Source organism: Anastrepha obliqua, chromosome 1, assembly GCF_027943255.1.
Source record: "Anastrepha obliqua isolate idAnaObli1 chromosome 1, idAnaObli1_1.0, whole genome shotgun sequence".
Classification (NCBI taxonomy): Eukaryota; Metazoa; Arthropoda; class Insecta; order Diptera; family Tephritidae; genus Anastrepha; species Anastrepha obliqua.
In genome coordinates this window covers 96692335-96714072 of record NC_072892.1, presented here as the reverse complement: position 1 = coordinate 96714072, position 21738 = coordinate 96692335, and the positions used below count along the sequence as shown (strand labels likewise).

Here is a 21738-nt window from a genome sequence, read left to right as displayed (position 1 = left end):
TATTTAGGTGATACAAATTTAGTAGCGAATAATAAACAAACGTACGACACCATTTGCATAGGGTGATTTATTTTGCACCACCTTGTATGTAGAAAGATTAAATATCCTACACTTAATCCACTTTGTTTCATACAATTTGGTAAATGCGCGAGAAAAAAGTTTTTCGAAAATATCCATAAAAAATTAACATTTCAAGATACGATAAATGTTCACTTTTTTCATTTATACAAAATAAATCTCTTCTACCATTTGAATTTTACAATCGCACTAAAGCAAGCGCCTAGCCGTCGAAGGGATTTAAAAAATTGTTTTTTGCTTTTTAAAAAATTCTTTCTATATATATACATACGTATATATGCATGCACGATATGCGTGTAACTGCATTTGCTTTTACTTTTGCTGCGCTTACATTATTTCCAAATTCCAAGTGTAGTGTGCACTCAAATTCTCTTTAGTTCTGATAAACGATTCATAGGCGTTGCATCAAATTCACTTTTAAGCTAAAACATCGTAAAAAACGAGTTTAAAAACTACGAGCAGTTAATCCCGAAGCGGTTTTTGGCAACGCGTCGCTTTATGTAGCAAGCAAAAAAATGAAAATCTCCATTAGAAAACACAACACATTTAAAAGGGCATTTTCGCTGCGCTGTAGAAGCGCCCTGCCGCAAAAGTGAGCGCATCAAAATCGCATAAGTGCATTAACCTCGATTTGTTGGCTGCCAAAAAATGTCAAAATTTCACAAGGGAGAAAAAAATAAAATAAAATAAAAACAAAATTGCTAAGCAAGTCCACTGCAATTGTCCATTGCTTGTCTGGCAGGCAGCTCTGGAGCGTAGTTATTCTAGATGTTTTTTGAGTAGCAACATTTGCAAAGCCGCTGGAGTAATTTTTTTTCAGATTTCGGTAGCTTTTACTATTTTTATTTTATTTTTTTTTTATTTTTTGTTAAGTTTTTCCCCCATTTTTCTGCAGTCGTTTTGGGTGTCCCGGAATAATGCGAAAAAGCCTGTGGTTGCCAAGAAATCAGTATTTGTGGTCGATAAATAACAGTTATGCACCAGCCGTGTGAGACAGTGCATCAGTCGGTCTGTCAGTCAGCCATTTCAACATGCCAAAGTTGACCATACACTCAATCTAGTGGTCAACTTAGTTTGCTTTTTGTTTGCGTTTTTTCAGCAAGTATCCTGAGCAGATAGTTTTTTGTATGCATCTGCTTGGGTCTACAGCCTTTTGGGGAAACCACAACCAAAACATATACGATTGCATAAAAAGCCTTCTACTTCTATGGGTGTACTCTGTTGCATGTGTGTGTGTGTGCCAAATGTGTGTCTCTCCAAGCCTTACTCACACTTTTTTTTTCAGATTTGTGCATTCGCTGGGTTGTAAGTCAGTTAGTGTTCTTGCAACCTGTCGGCTTGTGTGTGTTTGTTGGTCGGCCAGTCGGGCCTTTGGCGAGTGTCCCCAGCAAATAATCAGAATTGGCGGCATTTTCGCTTTTATCATGATTTTACGTATAATCTGCTGGTTGTTGTTTTTTCTTTACCGGCATTCACATCATCATTGGAGGAATATATTTGCTTTGTTCTTGCTGTTGTTGTTGTTTAATAATAAGCAATGCTCGTTTTGCCATACTTATAGCGTACCTTATTATTTCTTCCTGTATTTATTACCAATAATCATAACAAACGTTTTTTTCCTCTGCTGCTGCCGCCGCTCCTCTGCTTCAGCGGCGTTGATGGCTACGGCTACCTACAAAAAAATGTCACATATACAAGCAAACACGTATTAATGTGTATAACTCTATTGTTGCTAAAGGAAAAACGAAGGAATATGAAAAGGAAAAAATAAAACTGTAGCGGATTTCTCTACGTTGCTTTACGAGCGCTCTTAACCCATTCCCAGCCTTTAAGCCAAAGCCTAAACCAACGCAGCGGTAACAACAACTGATCAGCTTTGCAATCATTCCGCTGATTTGGCTTGTGAATTGCGTGGATTGTGCGGATTTCATAAATAATTTATAAAATAATGCGTGGCGACTGTTTTGTACATACAAAGCTGCGTTTTTCTATATGCATTTGTATTTGTGCTTGTTGGGATTTTCAAGCTGCCGCACTTTTTAATTTTAATAAATTCTCACAATGCAATATTTCATCAAAGTCGGCTTTATTTGTACTTTGGCTGTGTTTTTGTTATCGCTTTGGTTGTTGTTGTTTTTTCGTGCAAACGATTGCCAATTTAGTTGTAAAACACCGCCATAACTTTAAAGTAATTATTTTTGTTTTTATAATTTGTTGCGTCAATTCACCAACTCTGTAGTTGTGGTGGTAGCAGTTTACAGTTCGTGGCCGGGCAGGGTAGGCGGACCGGCAAGCTAACAGACAGGAAGAAGGCTGAATTATTACGTTAGGCTTTGAATTTTTTCGCTAATTTAGAAAAACTGAATTGCATTTGTGGTGCGCTATTTTCAAAAGCAAGCGTATGAGTGGGTGGTGCAAAAACGGCGTTAGTATGCACATATGTATGTATATGTATACAGGAAGCAAAGTCAATAAGTGAAACATATGTACCTAAGTGATCCAAGTGTCACAAAAACATATTTCAATATGTAAGAAAAACTAAAAAACATTTACAAATATATATAGAAATAAATAAAATAAATCAATAAATAAGAGGATAGTATTTACATAATGCTTTTTAAGTTAATGTCTTCGTTTTATAAGCATTGCTAGCAAAAATAAAAAAGAGTGCTGTATTTTTTCCACTAAAAATAACACTGTAAAATACCAAAAATATCAAGGTTCCGCCAACAGGTTCTGGTAAAAGAGATTAACAAAACTCGTGTATCAGCAATTTGAACGTTCAGTGGGTACGTCTAATTTTTTGAAAGGCTCAACGTTTTCACTCTTTTGCACAATTCTTATAATCACAAATCACAATTTACCATAAATTGGCATAGAAAATTATATGAACCTTGCATTTTAGATAACATGAAGCGTTAAGCAGCTCTATGGAAAAAAACAACGACGAAAATTGTCTCTTCTTTCCGAGAAAGTGTCAAAGACACTGGCATCAGAGAATATTTCCCTTGTTAAAATTTACCAAAAAAATTTCTGTCATCAAATTCTGCTATAGGTCCTTAATACACCAAAGCAAAAAAACAAAAAACCAAAAAAAATCATTCCTCAACCGCAAGAACTTACCGCAAGTCCTCAACCATCTGTGCGATCCTTCTGCCAGAAAAATGTTAAACACAGATGGCTCTCCTAGCAGTAAGAAGGCGTTGTTCCTAAGCAACGACAGGTCGCAATCCCACTACTTAGGACTGGTAGCGGCAGGCTAATCACCTACCCTGTTAGAAATCAAAATAGAGTAAGAAAACTAACGCAAGACTGAGTTTTGTCGAGGCCCTATATTGCCGAGAGGAGTGAACAAGGAAAACAAAAATAAAAAACTCCCTAGCTCAGTATTCAATTAAAAAAAAGTTAAAACGGAAAATATGTGACTGAAATTTCCCTCTTAACAAATTTTCCAATAGAAACCCTCTAATGATATGTTTCCGCCCAGAATTTGCAGATTTTTGGCTTGCGAGAATTGTGTTTCCACTGTGTGTTTGATGGACATTGTGTTTAAGCTGTTATTATTATATTGCAGTTTGTTTCATTCTTGGATATGTAATATCTAAATTTTATATGTCGGCAGCCATTGAAACATTATCGATATTGACAAGCTGCAAAGCTTCATTGCCATGTTTCGATAAAACTTTGCTGTTCGGGAATCATTAGGCCTAAAATCAGGGCTATTAGGCGGATAACCCATTAATTTGATTTTTTAAGTACTCAAAAACTCTCTTGTTCGAGCCGATATATGAGAGTTCGCATTGTCTTGCTGAAGAGAGATTCGTCTTCGGACTACGTAGTACTAGCCAAAATTCATCTGGCAGACATCCTCTTTCATATTTACTAGCATTTGCTTGAGTTCGGTAACCACTGTTGGAAAAGGTTATTATTTCTGAGCAAAATAACAACGTAGAAATTACTCAGTCCGAATGATTGAAAAAATTTCTTCTATAAAATAATTGAATATTAAAATATTTATAAATTAGATGGAATTAAAATGTTTCTATATAAATATAAAAAACGTAGTAAATTTATTTTATTAATAAGCATCCATTAAAAAAATTTAAAATAAGTTTTTTACAAAAATTGTTATGCGAATGAGCTCTTGCTTAGAGAATTTCGTTGAAAAAATTATACGTCGGGCGTTTTTATAAAAGTTTGAGAACTTAAAGTGATAATACAAAGAAATGATTTTTTTAAATTATATTCGGGTAAATAATTTCATTTATTTTTTGAGCATATGTCAGTCCAAATGCTGACGCCTTTTTCCCATAAATCTGAATAATAAACCTAAATGAGCCCAATCAGCAAAAATGCGACGCAAACGATGGTCAGTTGGCTTCAATTTTTGCACGAGCTGTATTTTATAGGCCCGTAAGCCAACATCGTTACGTAAAACTCTCCACATAGTCGAAGGTAAAAGGCCAACAAGTTAGAATGACGACGAATCAACAGTTGGACGTATTCTTCAACACTTCGTACTGTAAACAGATTTTTGGTCTTTTAAAGTAAATTCCCACAATTTGGAAGTGTTGTTCTGCGTTGAGCACTTCATGATGATTTGCTAAACGTTACAGAACAGAATTATTAACACAATCTGCCATTCTCAGCTGACAAGCCATAGTTATCAATAACGATAGTTCTCATGCAGCTAAAAACACACGATATTATAAATATATCGTCATTCTTTTACTTTTTTACTTCTGACGATTCTCTTTTTACCGAAAATCTTAGGCGTACATAAAAATTTTTAAAACTTTTTAAGTTATATTATTTATTAATTTTCTTTCATCCTCAATTGCAGGTTTATCAATGCGAGGCGAAGAATTGTGCAGCCAATGATCGACCAATCGAATCGTGCAGGTAAGTAAAACCGGTTTATTGACAAAAACACTTTACAAAAATTTCTTTAAAAAACTTCGTGTTATGTGAACCTAAGAATAGCAGAAGCATTTATTAAAGTTTTTTAAAATATATGAAAATAGACCACAAAACACTAAACAGTTGCGAAATTCCGTAAATAAAATATTTATTATGTTATTAAATTAAATGCCTGCGAAAATGACGAAGTTCAATTCGAAAATCACTTGATTTCATACTAATTTTAAAAATTTTTAATTCAATTCTTTTTTTAATTTATAAAGTTTTATTTTGAAAAATTAATTTAATTAGAAATTTTTTTATTCTCATTTGATAGCTCCATAAATTTTTCGCGAACTAATTATGGCTCTAATTAAGAAATTTTTACCAAAACAAAATCTTCTAGGAAACGCGAAGTTTTTTAAGAAAATTAAAATAAATCAGAATTGTAAACTCCTCCTTGATTCTCTCTCTACTTGCATCATTTGAAGCAAGACTGACGTACAACGTGTAACTGATTGTTGCAACTACTGTCACTTAATAGCCAAAACTGCTGTCTTACCACTTGTTTTATTCCTTTCACTTCCTCGCATACGGCTTTATGCCGACATAAATTAACTGAGTTGCTTGCCAGTTTCGAAAGTGGAAAAGGCGCTCACTTTCACATTTATATTACAACATTTGAGTACTTGATTAATGACAGTGCGCCGAGCTGAAAGCTAAGGAAATGTATAAATAAGGAAGCGAAATGAGAAACGCCTTAGTTACATACTCGTGCAAACTCATACGTGCACACATTTTCCATGCGATAGTGCATTGTTTTGTCGAGTGGCAAAACACTTACTTGGAAAATACGAGTATCAAACGTGAAATGGCGCAGATGCAGTGTTTGCAAAAAAACATTCTGTAAATCAGGCAAAAGAAAAAAGCAGACACGCGAAAAGCATGCTGGACTTTTATGTCTCGAAATTACATTAGATTTGGGTTACATCCTTAGCAGCCGTGGGTAAGCGCATCCTTAGTGACTAGCCTTCACATACGCTGTAGCTATAAAGCATATATTTTATGATGCTGAAGCTGCATTCTGCTGGCAATCACTTTATTCTGCATTGCAAGACGTGCCCCAATGCAGTGCCTGTGGTAACTGCAGTCGGAGCTGACTCATTGATTGTAAAAACAGTGGCACGCTTCCTTATTGCCACCAGAAATGAGAATTTATAAGCTCCTGCTTGATGGTCATCCACTGTGACAGTATGTTGACCTAAATACGAGTAGTTGCTGCAATGTTACGCCGCATGTTGAGGTTGGTATTAGATCAGTGATGTTCAAGGACTTCTTAGTTTAAACGCTGTTTTAATTAATTGTATGATTTATTTAGAAAATGAGTTTAATAATTTAATTAAAATTTCTTTATTTTTTTTATTCACTAATTCCAGTCTACACCCCACACCCGGGTCCATCGCCGTACGGCCATGACGCCATGGGTTATATGATGGACAGTCAAGCGCATATGATGCATCGTCCACCGGGTGATCCCGGTTTCCATCAAGGCTATCCCCACTACCCTCCCGCCGAGTATTATGGCCAGCATTTGTAATTAACCGATGCAGTTGAGAGTCAGGACTATAGTCAAAGTCATGGGCAATCAACATTAGAGGTGGCGACAGCAACAGCAGCTATGGCAGCAGCAGCAGTGGCAGCAGCAGCAGTGGTGTCTACACCAAACCTATCAACATAGCAAAACAACAATTATATAAATTAAAAAAAAAAAAAATAAAACAAATAAATAAAGCAGCAAGCAGATAAAATGCACACAACAGCACCAAAATAATATCTGAAAAAAAAAGAAACATAGAAGAAAATTTCAAAACTGTATTAAAAAAACCAGCACTCAAATACCCTAATGAAAGGAGATAACGTCAGAAAAACGGGTGCTGAAAGAGATCACCTAAAAACTCTCAAGGCATGGACAGCTGTAAGCAACATCACCGTGTGCGGAACTATCTTTTATTGCTGCATTAGTGCTGACAAAACCACCATAACCCCCTCGTCCCGAAAAAGAACAACAGATTCACTCATCTTACAGAACTTCGGCTGCTATTTCAAATTCGACTTATTCTACAGAATCATCACTCTTCATAACGTATTTCTGCGGCAAGCATTTACACACACACATACATATACATAAATAAATATGTATTGTATATCAGCCCTACCAACACTTGAAACTATATTTTTGCTTTACTAACGCCTAACGCCTCATATACGTAATTGGATTTTAAGCGTACCAAAAATAATTTAGTTGAAAAGATGTATTCATGTAAAAACTACCAAAACTTCTGAAAAAAAATAAGTCATCGAACTAAATGAGACATTTGACAACTTTGCACACTCCAGTGTTTTGGTTTTGAACATAATGCTGTAAATGTGAGTATTTAAGGGGTTTTTTCAATATATACCTACTTACTAGGGATGCCAATACTAGCGGAAAATTGGATTCTCTGGATTACGGGATATTGTTTAAGTAATCCCGAGATTTTTCAATTTCAAATTGAATGAAGTAAAAACTTGTTTATTACAAAATTTTATTGCAATAGAAGCTTTTAAATTTTAAATTATAAAAATATATTAATAAGAAATTAATTTGCATTGAAATATCCACTTTTAATATTTACAATTTTTAACAATTAATATTTACAATTACATCTACTCATAGAGTCGAACTGAGTAAGCTTCTGCAATTACAAAGAGATTGAAAACTTGAGTGTTTTTGTGATAAAATTTAATTGGATGACTCATGACGTCACTAATGTAAACGAAACAGCAAATTTTAAGGAAAAGTTGTATATTGTCCATGTCCATGTCCGATATTCTATAATCCAAATTCTAAAATCTACATTCTATAATCCATATTATATATTCTATAATCCAGATTCTGTATGCGATATTATATGTTCAATATTCAATTTTCCATATTCGATATTCTATATTCGAAATTCTGTATAACCCATATTCAGTGTTCTCTAATCCATATCCTATATTTTGTATTCCATGTCCGATATTCTATAATCCATTTTGGAAATTCTGTATTCGATATTCGATATTCTCTATTCCATATCCAATATTCTATAATCCGTACTCTCTATTCAATGCTCTATATTTCGTACTCCATATTCGATATTCCATATTCAATAGATATTCTATATTCGATATTTTGTATTCGATTTTCCAGTTTCTATGTATTCTATTATCCATTAATATTCGATAATTTATTCAAAAAATATCAACCGTCACTTATAAATTTATTTTGATCTCTTCTTATCATTTTAGAATGCGATCTACATTTACGATAACGAAAAAGCGCTAAGCACCCATAGAGTCAAAAGACGTAAATTTCAGCATGGAAACCAGTGATCGATCAAAACAATATTCAAAATTAAAATCTAAAAAGTTAAACAAAAACTTTTGGCTACATGTAAAACTTTGTGAAAAAAGTGAATGTAAGAAAAATTATTTGATAAATGTAAATGTAAAAAAACCTGCAACCAGAAATGAATTTAAATTGTTATGTTAAAAAAAATTGTAAACTATACCCAGTACATACATATAAATGTATATAATTTGTGATCAAATATGTTTTAATAGATTAGACAAAGTAACTTACAGCAGAAAAAGGAAATAAAATTACGTTTGCTATTTTGTAACATATTAACATACATATTTACCTTGCGCTTTGTTGTAAATGAAAAAAGGGTTGTTTCATATTATGTTATTTCCGCTTTGTTTACTATAAAAATTTCTAAACTAAACATTTTAAATTTATTAAATAACTCAAATACCCAAATATTGTAAATTTAGCAGAATGAGAATAGTTTTTTTTTCAATCCTATTTTTTATCTGTCCAAAATGTATCTTTAAGCTTCTTCTGTGTGAAAAGCTATTTTTCAAAAACCAAAACCATGCACACTCATACATGGAGCCACCCCCATCTACCCATAGGCAGATCCGTCGAAGTTCAAATTTGAGCGTATTTCGCAGAAAGTTGTTGATCTCCTTACTCAATGCGACTTAAAAGCAAGTACACGGCAAAATAGAAATAAAGAACAAAAACAGAAAACAAAAAAAAACTGAATAAAAAAACGCACTTGAACGCAAACAAGTAGAGTAAATCAATGGAAATATTTAACAAATTGTGGCAATATCAGTAAGTTTAAATAGTAAAAATATACATACATAATGAGTACATAAATAAATAAATGAATGACTAAAAGTAAAAATAATACACACACTTACATAGCATATGTATAAATAGTAGCTACTAATTCTAAAGTACATACATAAATACATAAATGCATACACTAATGAAACGATGATATTATTTCAAAGCTTAAACTGCGGTAGCAAAAAAAGGCAAATAAAGTTAAAACACACAGCAAGCAAAAAAAAGAAGCAGCGTGTCGAAAATTAAAAGAAAATTGCAGAATAAAATTTGCAAAACTTTGCAAACATTGTAAAAATTCAGAAGTAAAAAGTAAATAATTATGTTTTTCAAAAACAAAATCACTTGCGCATACTAACTTTATACACATATTTGAAATCACATACATACATACATACATATGTAAAATACTAAATTTAAAAACGCAGTTAATTGTGAATGCAAAGAGGAAGCAACACGTAGCACGCCGTGCGCCGTGCAACTACAAAAAAGGCAACAAACACACATAAATTTATAAAATTAGATAAATGCACACACCCTCACCAGCTTCAGCGACCGTCAATAAAAATACTTATAAAAACAAAAAACAAAACAGGAAAAAACATATTTTGAAAACCATTATTTTTACTTTCGCGTAAACCCAGATCTTAAGATCTGCATATGTATTTGCGAATGCGCAGAAAGAAAAACAGCTCACACACACACACACACACATATTTCAAATATGACAGCGCAAAATACGTAGAATGAGATCTAATGAAAAACAAATAAGGCGAGAAAGTAAATAAATGAATGTATAGTTATGTATAAAAAGTGTATTTGTATGTAGAATAAATAATTGTGCGGAAAAATAGGTGCGACTGACCTACAAGATTAATTTAAATTAAATGAAAACTAAAATTAAAATTTAATAAAAATTAGTTAAGTTCCAAAACGTGTATTAGAAGCGAGGGCGATAGAGCAGAACAAAGTAAATAAATAGGTAAACGAAAAAGGAAGTGAGCAAGTACGTTAACTAAAAAAGCATAGCAAAAAAAATTCAGTAAGAAATGCCTTGTAAAGACACGCGTACATGCATATGCGCGCTGCTGCATTAAAAATAAAAATGTAATAATTATTGAAAAAAATTCTGAATAGAGGAAATATTTGTAGAGGCGCAATTTTTTAAATTATTTTTTATTACAGTGTTGTTTTTTTGTTACAAATTTCCCAAATATAAGTTGGCAGCAGTGGCAAGTACGCGATTCCGGCAAAGAATTTTTTTTTAACTTTATTTGCAAAAGTTGAGAGACCTTAAAAAGGCTTTAATGCAATGCGTCAACCTCCTTTTTAGCTAAGCCATAAATCACGAGTGTGTCCAACAGATGCAACCTCGACGGGATTTTAACTTCCAGCCCAGTTGCGCAAATTTCAGGCTTTTGTCTACTAAGGTTTAGAAGAAAACACGAGAATGATGCACACCTTATTGAAGTCACCTTTTACTTAAAAAATTGTTTTTTGTTTTTCTTAACCAAAATCTCAGTTTTTGTTTACTTATCAGGCTTCTTTTTTGTTGAAGCTGCTTGCATATTTATTTTAAGGCCATTCACATTGGGGTAAAGCGCGTTAAAACTTTGAAAATCTAATTACTAAAAGAGTTATGTACTATAAAAAGATTAAATTTTAAAGGCAACAAACGAAATTTTAGTTTTATTTAATTTTAATTAACATTACAATTTAATATTAGTTTTAGTTGAATTCCGTTATAATTTTATTAGCAATAAAAAAAGAAAACAAAAACAGAAAACGATAAATAAACACAGAATTGGTATTTGTGCATCCACTTGAGAGAGAAAATATGAGCGAAAGAGAACCCACAATCTTGCTTTATAAACTTAAATACTACTTATGTAAAATAAATTTTAGTTCTAGCGCGATAAGTTTGTTTCAATAATTGTATAAGATACCGCTTACCAATCTCCTCCCTCCCTCCTTCTCTACGTCCTTCCTTCTTCCTGCCACTCAAATTTCATTTGGGAAACAACATTTGTGTTTTTGTTGAGAGTCAACTACTTATGCCACCACAAGGCATGATTATGTAAAAAAACGAATTATTTGTATAAAAAAAAATTATTTTATTTTGCAACCTAATTGTTTTATTTAATCTCTTGTATAAGATTTCTTTGAAAACACACACAAATAAAAAAGAAAAATTATTAACTAAAGAATGCTTGCTTAAATTCTTTGTGTGTATGTGTAAAATTTGAGTTGTGTTAAGCGCTAAATTCTCTTTTACTTGTAGAACTTATTGTTTATATATGTATACACACACACACATGCAGACACACAAAAAGATTATATGTTTGTGTATTTGAGTAATGATTTGCAATTATTTTAATTGCACAGCTACATTATGATTATTTTAATTACTACTATTATTATTATGATTAAATAACTGCTATCCCTTCTCTTTGTATGTAGTATTGTATGTTTTTCCCCACAGAAATAAAAGAAAAATCATTAAGAAATTTAAAGAAACAAGTATGCAAAACAACTATGTAGATGTATAATTTTAATTAATTTACTTATAATTACACTATTATTAATTATTATTATTATATTATTAAAACAATTATTGAAATAAAGAAATGAAGGATTTAAAAGAAAATTGAATGAAACACAAAAACTTTTGAGTTATGTTTTTATTTATTTCATTGCTTCGCTACTTTATTTAGTCTTTTTAATATTTCGCTTGGTTTGATGCATTGATTTGATTCTTTCATGGATTTCCCAGAGGCTTTGTTCAAATTTCGAATTTTTTTTAATTTTTTAATATTTCAAATTGACACTTATTTGGCTTAATTGGTTTGGCTAAATGATTACTATGTGAAGGTCGGTTGAAAAGCTCATGCAAAGTTGGAGAGATGCCACTGCTGACTCTTGGAAGAACACACACACCAAGTTTCAGCCAGATCAGTATATTTCTTTGATTTTGAATCGGTAAAGTGGAGTGATTTTCCTTTTCCATCACAGCTCACGCCACAGCACTAGTTAGAGTTCAAATTGTGCCCGCTGAAGCGTTAAGTGAACCTGTAACTATTGGATGTAACGTAAATTTAGATGCCATAGGAATGTGATACGAATTCGGTTAGGTAGAATTGTACTGTTAAACTAAGAATATAATATAATAACAGGTATTATTGGTGAATGGATTGCGCTATCGAGAGATGATTAACGATTTTTTATGGCCAGAATTGGATGGTATTGATCCGGACAACGTTTATTTTCAACAATACGGCTCTACCTGCCACGAAGCCATTGATCTTTTACGGGAAAAGTTTTCGGACTGTGTTATCTCTCGAAGAGGTGATCACAATTGGCCAACGAGATCTTGTGATTTAACACCTTGTGACTTTTTTCTTTGGGGCTACGTGAAAGAGAAGGTCTACGACAACAGCTCAGGGTCGATTCCAGACCTCAAAAATGGAATTTGTGAGGCTATTGAGGACATAGTGGTCATTTGCCTGATGTTATTTTCCACTATTAACGGCATACCTTCCTCTTTATAATGAAATAAACATCCGATCATTTATATTAAAAAATATCATTTTTCTTTGAATATCAAGATAACACCTATGTTTGGAAAACCCTATAGTATCATAACCCAAACCTATTTCAAACCCATCTAGTCGTGCACAAGAATGAAACAAAGTAATTAAATACATTTAAAACACAAAGACACAGTGGAAATCGCTCACAACTCTCTCAAACAAAAAACCTGCAAACCCACAATGGCAACATATTATCAGATCGAACGATTATTTCCACTTCGACACTTTGAAATGAAAAATATTTGAACGGATTAGTAACAACGAGCATTTGGGCTGGTTCTGTAATTCATTTCCGGGTGAGTTTGAATGCAGTTGCTGGAAAATTTCGATGAAATTCACTTGTAAATTAATTATAGAGCTTCCCGGATTATCTCTATCCATTTTTAGCATAGTTTTCCGAAAAGAAATGTTAGATTATGCTTAAGTGCTACCAGAAGGCATTCACGAACCTTGAAGATATTCTTGCAAGTACATATGTAAATTTATGATGTTAAAGAGCATTGGTGTTCTCTCGGCAAACTAAAGTAGCAGTTTTAGAATTATATTTTTTCAATAATCGACGCTAAACCTTTTATCTCAATTCCTGGAAACTTTTTGGGGATTTGACGTGGCCAAAAAAATGGCCTGGTTTATACTGAAATTAATCGCAATCCTTAAGAAAAATATTTGGTAGAAACGCGAATAGTTATCACCGGTATCAACACTGACGGGAGCCACTAAAAAAAAGGAAAGGTATAAATACAGATTTTCGTTACTCAAAATGTTGTTTTTTTTATTTAGTAAAAGAGTCATACAAAAATAAAATTGTATGATTACCTTCTATTGAATTACCTTCAATAACAGTATGGCGTCATCAGCAATAAGGTCCCTGTTACTGGCGAATGTTATAGGACCATGATGAATGACTTCTTACTGTTGGAATTGCTTGACCGGGCTTAGTGCATATGTGGTTTTAATAAGACGTGGTTTTAACACACAGCACGGACCACAATGGATATTGTGGAGGATTTGGCGATTTGGCATGGCCGGCAAGGTCGCCCGTTTTAACCATACCCAATTTCTTGCTTTGGTGCTACTTAAAATTGAGGGATTATGCCAACAAGCCTCATACAATCGCAGCATTTAAGGAGAATATTCGACAAGAATGCCAACAATTATTACCGGAAATCTTTTGCGCAAAGTCATGGAAAATGCGATAAAATAATCACAAATGTGTATCAACACTGGCAGCAGCCACTTGACGGATGTCAACTTTTCCACTTAACATAATAAATTGTAAGGGCCCATATACAGATTTTGATCACTCAAAACGATTTTTTTTAATCGGCAAAAAAGTTAGTTAAAAACAAAATTGGATAATTATCTTTGATTGAATTATGTTTGATAACAGGGTGTCGTATAATAGACGGATAGATTTATCTATCAAACAGTTGCTTAACTTACTTTACGAAATTCTCTACCAATCTCGATTTCATTTCTGTGAGAATTTTTGATTAATTAATATGGCGAATGATGAAATTTTGATATTGAATATTATCCAAGAATTTGTATTATTTATTATTACCGATGCCATATTCAACGTATTTTTACTTGCAAACGAACCAACAAAGAAACATGCAAAAGTCAAGGCGAGATGTGAGCTGATCAAAGGTGAGGTGAACAAATTGCTTACATACGGGTCTACTTACGGTAACTAACTTCGGATGAGTGATAAATAAATCTAGCTTATGCCGAACTTCTTCCATCTTCAGGTGTGTGCCTATTAACTGATTCTTACGTGTAGAACTATTTATCGTTTCTGGATTGTAAAATTTTTGTTTTATTGAATTTGTTGTAATTTGTTTGAATTATTTAATTTGTTTTAAGAAAATCTGGATCACCTTGGTTTTTTATCATTATCTAACTTTTTCGCGCAGCAGATCGCCTACAAAATTTTCATTTACTTGCAGCATATTATATTTGAGAAGTCGAGAAGTTTCTACTATAATCTCTGTCCCTTGCCATGTAAAATATTTCCATTACTGTTCTCGAATGTCAACTCTTTAGACTAAAAAGAATTAGTTACCTAAAGAATCACAATAAATTGCATTTCGCTAGCTTAGAGTGAAAAGTTGCTAAGTACAGTTTTTCAAGTTTTACAGAAAATAATAAAAATCTTTCAAAGTAGTTTTCTTCAAGCACTTACTTTGCTACATCTTTAATACAAGATTTCGGGTATTGCAAGCTAAAAGAACTTCAAGATATTCGATTTCCACAACGTGGATGTTTGCATTCTTTGGGACTTATCAAAGTTGCGTATTACTGGTTGAAAATGGTTACAAATAAAATAGGTCCATAGCCTCTGCTCGTAGTTGCCTTATTGTGATATTTAAGCATTAAGAATCATATTTCATGCAAAAAATTAACAAAAACAGACAATTGATATTCTGTAAGTAACATTTATAAAACATTTTTTTTATTTTTCTTGCTCCTTGCATTAAAATGGTTGTTTTTAGAAAAAGTGAGTTCAGCAGCTTTTCACTTTAAATTAGAAACATTTTTAAAGAAATATTATTAAAAAAAGAATCGTAGGTTAAAGGCTATCAGTTAAAAAGTATGATTAGATTACTGCCAGCTGAAAATAACTCTCAGACACGCCCAGTTGCAATCAGCACTCAAATCTGGTTCTCTTTAGGCCTCTTTTCTTAAGCATAGTACTATGTTCGTGTTTCATGTGAAATGGCTGTCAAACTCCGTAAAAAATTGACTGCTTGACTGTCAATGTACATACATACATACATATATATGTATTTATTTCGTAGTTGCTCGCTGTCTTTGCGAATGCGTATTCTGCAGATTTTCCTACAGCAAAGATTTCTGTTTGAAAGAGTATAAATAAATCTTCTTTACATTTTTTTTATGTGTGTTAGTTTGTTTAGAATCAATTTTAATACAAAAATTTTGCCAATTGCTTCTGGGGCATTGCTCATAATTTGGGCGTTTCTTCTCATTTGACAATCAATGTTCATAGCAACATTTCACGTCAAGCCAAATGCATATTGCTGGCAAAATTGCACGGTCGTGAAGTTAGTTCTAGCCTTTATTGTTCAATCATCTGGAATAAATATAATAATATAAGTGGCGCAAAATTAATCATTCAATTCGGTTTTTGAATAACTTTTTTAAATAAAAGAAATTATTGTGAGTGATGGAAATCTTAATTTGGACCCCCATTGCTTGTCTGTTTGTATACTGCAGCTGCCTCGTTCACAAGTGACAAATATGATTGACGTAACGCGTGTTTTTAGTTGCATGGGAAGGATCGATATCGATAACTGTGGTTTGTCATCTGAGAATGGCAAGCTGTGTTGATATTTCTGTTCAGTAAGGTTTGGTGCGGCCGCCGTAGCCGAATGGGTTGGTGCGTGACTACCATTCGGAATTCACAAAGCGAACATAAGTTCGAATCTCGGTGAAACACCAAAATTAAGAAAAACATTTTTTCCAATAGCGATCGCCCCTCGGCAGGCAATGACAAACCTCCGAGTGTATTTCTGTCATGAAAAAGCTCCTCTTAGAAATATTTGCCGTTCGGAGTCGGCTTGAAACTGTAGGCCCCTCCATTTGTGTGACAACAACAAGACGCACACCACAAATGGGAGGAGGAGCTCAGCCAAACACCCACCCAAAAAGGGTGTATGCGCCAATTATATATATATAAGGTTTGGCGAATCATATTGAATCAAGAGCGACACTTTCAAATTGTGGACGTTTACTTTGATTCAAATAAATCTATTCATGAAGTTCATAGAGTACTTTGTCTATTTTACGGTCAATATAATAGGCATAGTGAGCAACCAATTTGTGCATTTATTGCTCGAGTTCGCACTAATTTTACTCTTCTCGATTCAAAACTATTAGCAAGAGAAAAAAATCTACGCGTCGAAGAGAATATTGCTGGTGCATAGCGAATTGTGGGCTTGTGTTCTTCGACTACGTGAAGAATTTTACGTAAGGATCTTGGCTTGCATGCCAAAAAAATACAGCTCGTGCAAAAATTGGAGCCAAATGACCATCGTTTGCGTCGCATTTTTGCTGATGGGCTCATTTAGGTTTAGTATTCAAATTTATTGAAAAAAGTAATCAAAAATTGGGCCAATCGTATGGACCATGTAACTCGTAGCTGCGGACCTATGGCGGATATCATATTGAAAAAATAAATGCCATGAAATTATATAACAGATTATAATAAAAAAAAAACATTTCAACAATATTTTTATTTATGCTTTTTATTATCATTTTCAGTTCTCAAGCTCTTAAAAAACACTCGATACAACGCCATTTGCAAAAATTATAACTCTTACGATTGGGTGATTAATTTTACACCATCTTGTATGGAATTTATATATGTACAAATGTGTATTTTGCATGATTATTGAATTTAATTACTCGAAGTGCCCACTGTTTGAGGTTAGGATTTGTGCCGGAATCGATTCTATGTATGTACATGGCTAAGGATTGTTGGTTGCAAAAATGTTCACTTCCTAATATTGCACTACCAAAGACTACGCAGTTCACTCAAGCATTTTTTATTATTATTGAATTTGTTTCTTTTGACTTTAGTATTAGCATTTCATTGAAAGCTTTCCAAGCAGCTCGAACTGAATTCTATGTATGTAAGTTTAAAGGTGGAAGTGCATTAAAAGTACTGCAATTAATACTGAAACTGAATGAAAACGATATACGTAAATTGAATGAAATTATAGCTATTTAAAAAGTAATTAACTAAATAAGTAAATACACAGATGTTTTTTCTAAGCTTGAATCGTGTGTACCTTTTTACATATACATATACATACATGCTTACATTTAAATCGTAATTAGAAGAGAAAGTAAAATTTATTTCATTATGCAACAATGATATTTCGCACTTGTAGGTATTGTACTATACTTATAAATACATATACATGCATACATACCTACATATATGCTATAGAACACAGAGCTTTCACATACTCTTACATACGTGTGTAATATTTATTGTAAATGTATTGCAAATATTATATTAAAGTCATTTATTTATACTCTGTGTGTGAATTGTTTTATGGATTTTTCAAAAGCAGCTTTGGAAATATTTTTGCTAAACTCCAAGCAAATGAAGTGAGAATTTCGAATTTTAGACTTCAGTGAGAAGTGCTATTTTTGTTGAATTTACAATCTGAGAATTTTTTGGTAAGAATTAAAATAAAAATGGCATACAATCAAGCAAATGTATACGACTTTCTATGGAAACAAAAACACTTAAGTAAATATACGATAATTTAATTTATTTATATAATAAGTACCAAGTATGTAAATTGCACGCAAAGAAAATTGAAAACAAAAACAAACAAAAAATAGTATATTATTAAAATAATTTTGAATAAATATTTAAAATTCTACATCACTCCAATACGATTTACCCAATATTTAGTGTAATAATGTGGCAGCACCACAGCTGGCGCGTGAATCGGAGCAACAACTAAGTTGTAAGTGTAATTTAGACGTATAGATATATATACATATAAATATACTATAAAATGTTAGTAAAGCAAACAAAAAAAAAATAATTTAAATAAATAAAGTGAAATAATTCAAATAAAAAATCGCCTTAAAATTATGTATACGAAATGATTAAGGGAAAGGTTTATAAAAAAATATTAATTAAAAACTTAGATGTATACGAAAGCGAAGAAGACCAAAATAATTTTCTTAAACCCATAAAAGTGACGTTATGTGCGAAATAAAGAATCAATTTTTAATTTTCTTTCGAGAGTCGTTTTCTACGCCTAATATACTGTTGCGTTTACACTTAGCGCATCTTGGAAGAATTTCAAAAAGCAACCAAATAGTTTTAAAGGGAAAAGTAATGCGGAACAGGATTTTAAATTTCGTTTTCTTGTAAACTAAACTTCAGGACATTTTATAGGAGAAAGAAATGTATAAATATTTCAAAATTAAAGTTTCTTACACATTAACTTCTGAAAACCGATTTTAAAATAGCAATACGAGAACACTTCTAAAGAATTTGCTGAGATATTGCGCACTTAATTTTAATGGGCGGCGAGCAAGTGTTTGAGTACCTGGCACAAATTTTGCTCAATATGATAATGCCGCATTTGCACTCAGAGAATCTTCAAAGAAATTCAAAAGTTTGACCAAAGGATTTAGAAGAATTCCAAATAGAATTCTAAATTTAAATGAATTTGAAATAACATTTTTTTAAAATAGAAAGAAGCTTCAAAAACTCTGTATGAAAATATTGAAGCAATAACAAAATAAGTGTACTGTATTTCGAAAACATACGTACGTTAGGGGTTCTTGCGCTGGTCCATTAATTATGATTGTTTCTTTTTTATTATAATACAAATAAAACTTTCCAAAAGTGAGAGGTAACCCTCTTCATTATTTAATCGCGTGAAATAAATGCGGAGTCTATAGGTGAAACACCAAAGTAGTGCGCGCTAATTAACAACTATAGGTAATAGTGCCCACTCTCACCGACGTGTACGTAGGCCGTGGCTGTTTGACGTGGGATACACAAAATTGAGCAAAACTTATGCCCATACAAAACAGCTGCTTTCGTTTGGTAACATATTTACATAATACATCGGCTTGTGTTTGCTTATATCGGCACAATGCTGCCAAGAATATGTTTGCATACAAACTGTTACAGATATCCGCGTTATCAATTAAAATTTTTCATTGTAAAATAAACCAGAGCCAAAAACCAACAAATGCAAATAATTCATTGATCTATAAAAAACATTATGAAATATGGCTTTTTAATTATTTTAATTGAAATTCTAATTTTTATAAGTTTATTTTGATAATGATTTTAAAATGTACTGTTTGATAACACTGTGTGGGGAAAGAGCACTCAGCTAACACGGCTTAACGGACAAAAGCAAAATTTCTAAGAGTACTCACGTACACGTCATGCATAACCGTCGCAGGTACACGACGTTGAGTTTTCATTTACAAGGCGCTCTCATAAGTACGATCGTATCAGCTGACATGAAAAAAACGCTTACGTCTGTGAGTAGGGGCACTTTCTGACAGAAATAAAAACTTCTGGAAATTGAGACTAAGTTAACTAAAAATAATCGTGCAAGGGATCACATGTCCGCCTACATATAAAAAATCGCCCTAAAGCTTAACACTCTTCAAATTATAACGAACATTTTTTACGACATTTTTTTACTCCTGTTGCTAAGTGTGAGCCTAGCTTTATATATGTAGGGAAAATACTTTTCTGTGAAATTTAGACAAATTTAAAAATTACGCCTAAAGTTAATGATTGGCATAAAATTGAGGATGAAAGCAAATAATTTGACAGTTTTTTGATTCGCCCTTTTCTTTTTTTGTTAAAAATTATTTCGTTTTCTAAATCCAAGTTCTAACTTCCAATTTACATGCAAGTATACGCACGTTTAAATAAATAAATATGTATAAAATACACTAAAAAAATTTGAAATGTTTCTTTTTTTAACATTTTAGCATACTTTTAGGCGAGCAGTGAAAAGTTGTTTTGCGAAAGAGTAAATGCAATAAATATAATACAATAATAAAATTGATTCTTATTAAAATTTAGTAAGTATAATTATTTGTTTGGTTCTAAATGTAAATATTAAAAATTAAAATCTTTTAAAAACCACAATTTCAGTTTACGTTTGATCCTGTATAATATGAAGAAATGTAAAATAACAGTTGATTTAGAAGAAGATGCATAGAAAATTAAGTTAATGTAAAGCCTAATGCATAGAATATACCAGCACGCAATAGCAAAACATAGTTTCGAAAACTATTTTAATAAAAAAAAAAGTATACCAATAAAGCACAAAAAAATACAATTCGGAGTATACTCGTATTGGTGCGCAGTAGAGGCAAAATTTGACTGAATTCTAGCTAAGCGATCTCATGAAATGAAGAGTACGAACGTAAAAAATTTGAGCTCGGCAGAAAGAAATGGTTTAAATTACAGAAGTGGTGAAATACTGGTTCAAAGATCAACAACCTTGTATCACTGCATACTTATAGGAGCCTGCCCAAGCTAAACAGAGTGTAAATAAAATGAGATTCGCATTGCTTTAAAAAGACACAGCAAGAGAACAGCAAATTATGAATGAGATTATAATCAGATGTAAAATAAATGAAATAAAAAAGTGAAATAAAATCAACAACTAACAAAAACAAAATTCTCTTCAATAGTGACACTCAATAAAAGAACAAAAAATCAATGTTTATAAAAAATAAATTGTATGCAAATAAAACATAGTGAAAGCTCTTTAAAGAGCTTTCGACTACTTAACCTATTGTGTGTGTATTGTAAATTTGCAAAAGTTATTTTATAAATATGATTATTATATGTTTAAAGCTAAGTAAACCTAAATACATTGCAATGATTAAATAGAAAACTAAAAACAGAAAAAAAAACAAAGCAGAAAAACTAATGCTTGTATGTAAAAAAGGAAAGTATGGCAAATTAAAATGCATGTGAAGAAAAATGCATCAATAAATGCAAGAAAATATTATAATAAATTATTAATAAAATACCGAAAATTTTCAATTGTATTAAGTAATGGATTATAAAAAAAAATTATAATTAAAAATTAAAACAAAAAATAAATGCAAGAAAATTAAAAGTAATGAAAATTTAAAACTTAGTCTTTGTTTTTACTTTTACTTGGAGTAAAATTCATTCTTACTTAAATTATTTTCCGCTTCAACCTAACGCTTCCCTCAGTTGGTTACGCGTCACGTCAAACGCCATACAAACCCCCCAAAATGAAGGATTTCCTCCATTGCTCTCATATCTTCATGGAGTACTGAATTTCTATTTTTGTTTTGTTTTTGTTTTTTAGTTTTCCCCTCTTTGCATTCTCCAACTGCTTTCTCACTCGGTTGTTTCTTAATAGGCGAGTGTACTGTTGT

At 32.2% G+C, this 21738-nt stretch overlaps 1 protein-coding gene across 1 annotated transcript in view; it reads left to right on the top strand.

Annotated features, from left to right (window-relative positions):
* Positions 1 to 8811, top strand: part of LOC129253053 (homeobox protein homothorax) — a 258126-nt gene extending 249315 nt beyond the window's left edge. The window contains exons 7-9 of the mRNA XM_054891285.1: positions 4922 to 4980; positions 6414 to 7404; positions 8308 to 8811. Coding sequence (XP_054747260.1) covers positions 4922 to 4980; positions 6414 to 6574 — 220 coding nt within the window. The 3' untranslated portion in view covers positions 6575 to 7404; positions 8308 to 8811. The remainder of the gene's footprint in view (positions 1 to 4921; positions 4981 to 6413; positions 7405 to 8307) is intronic.
* Positions 8812 to 21738: the final 12927 nt, after the last annotated feature.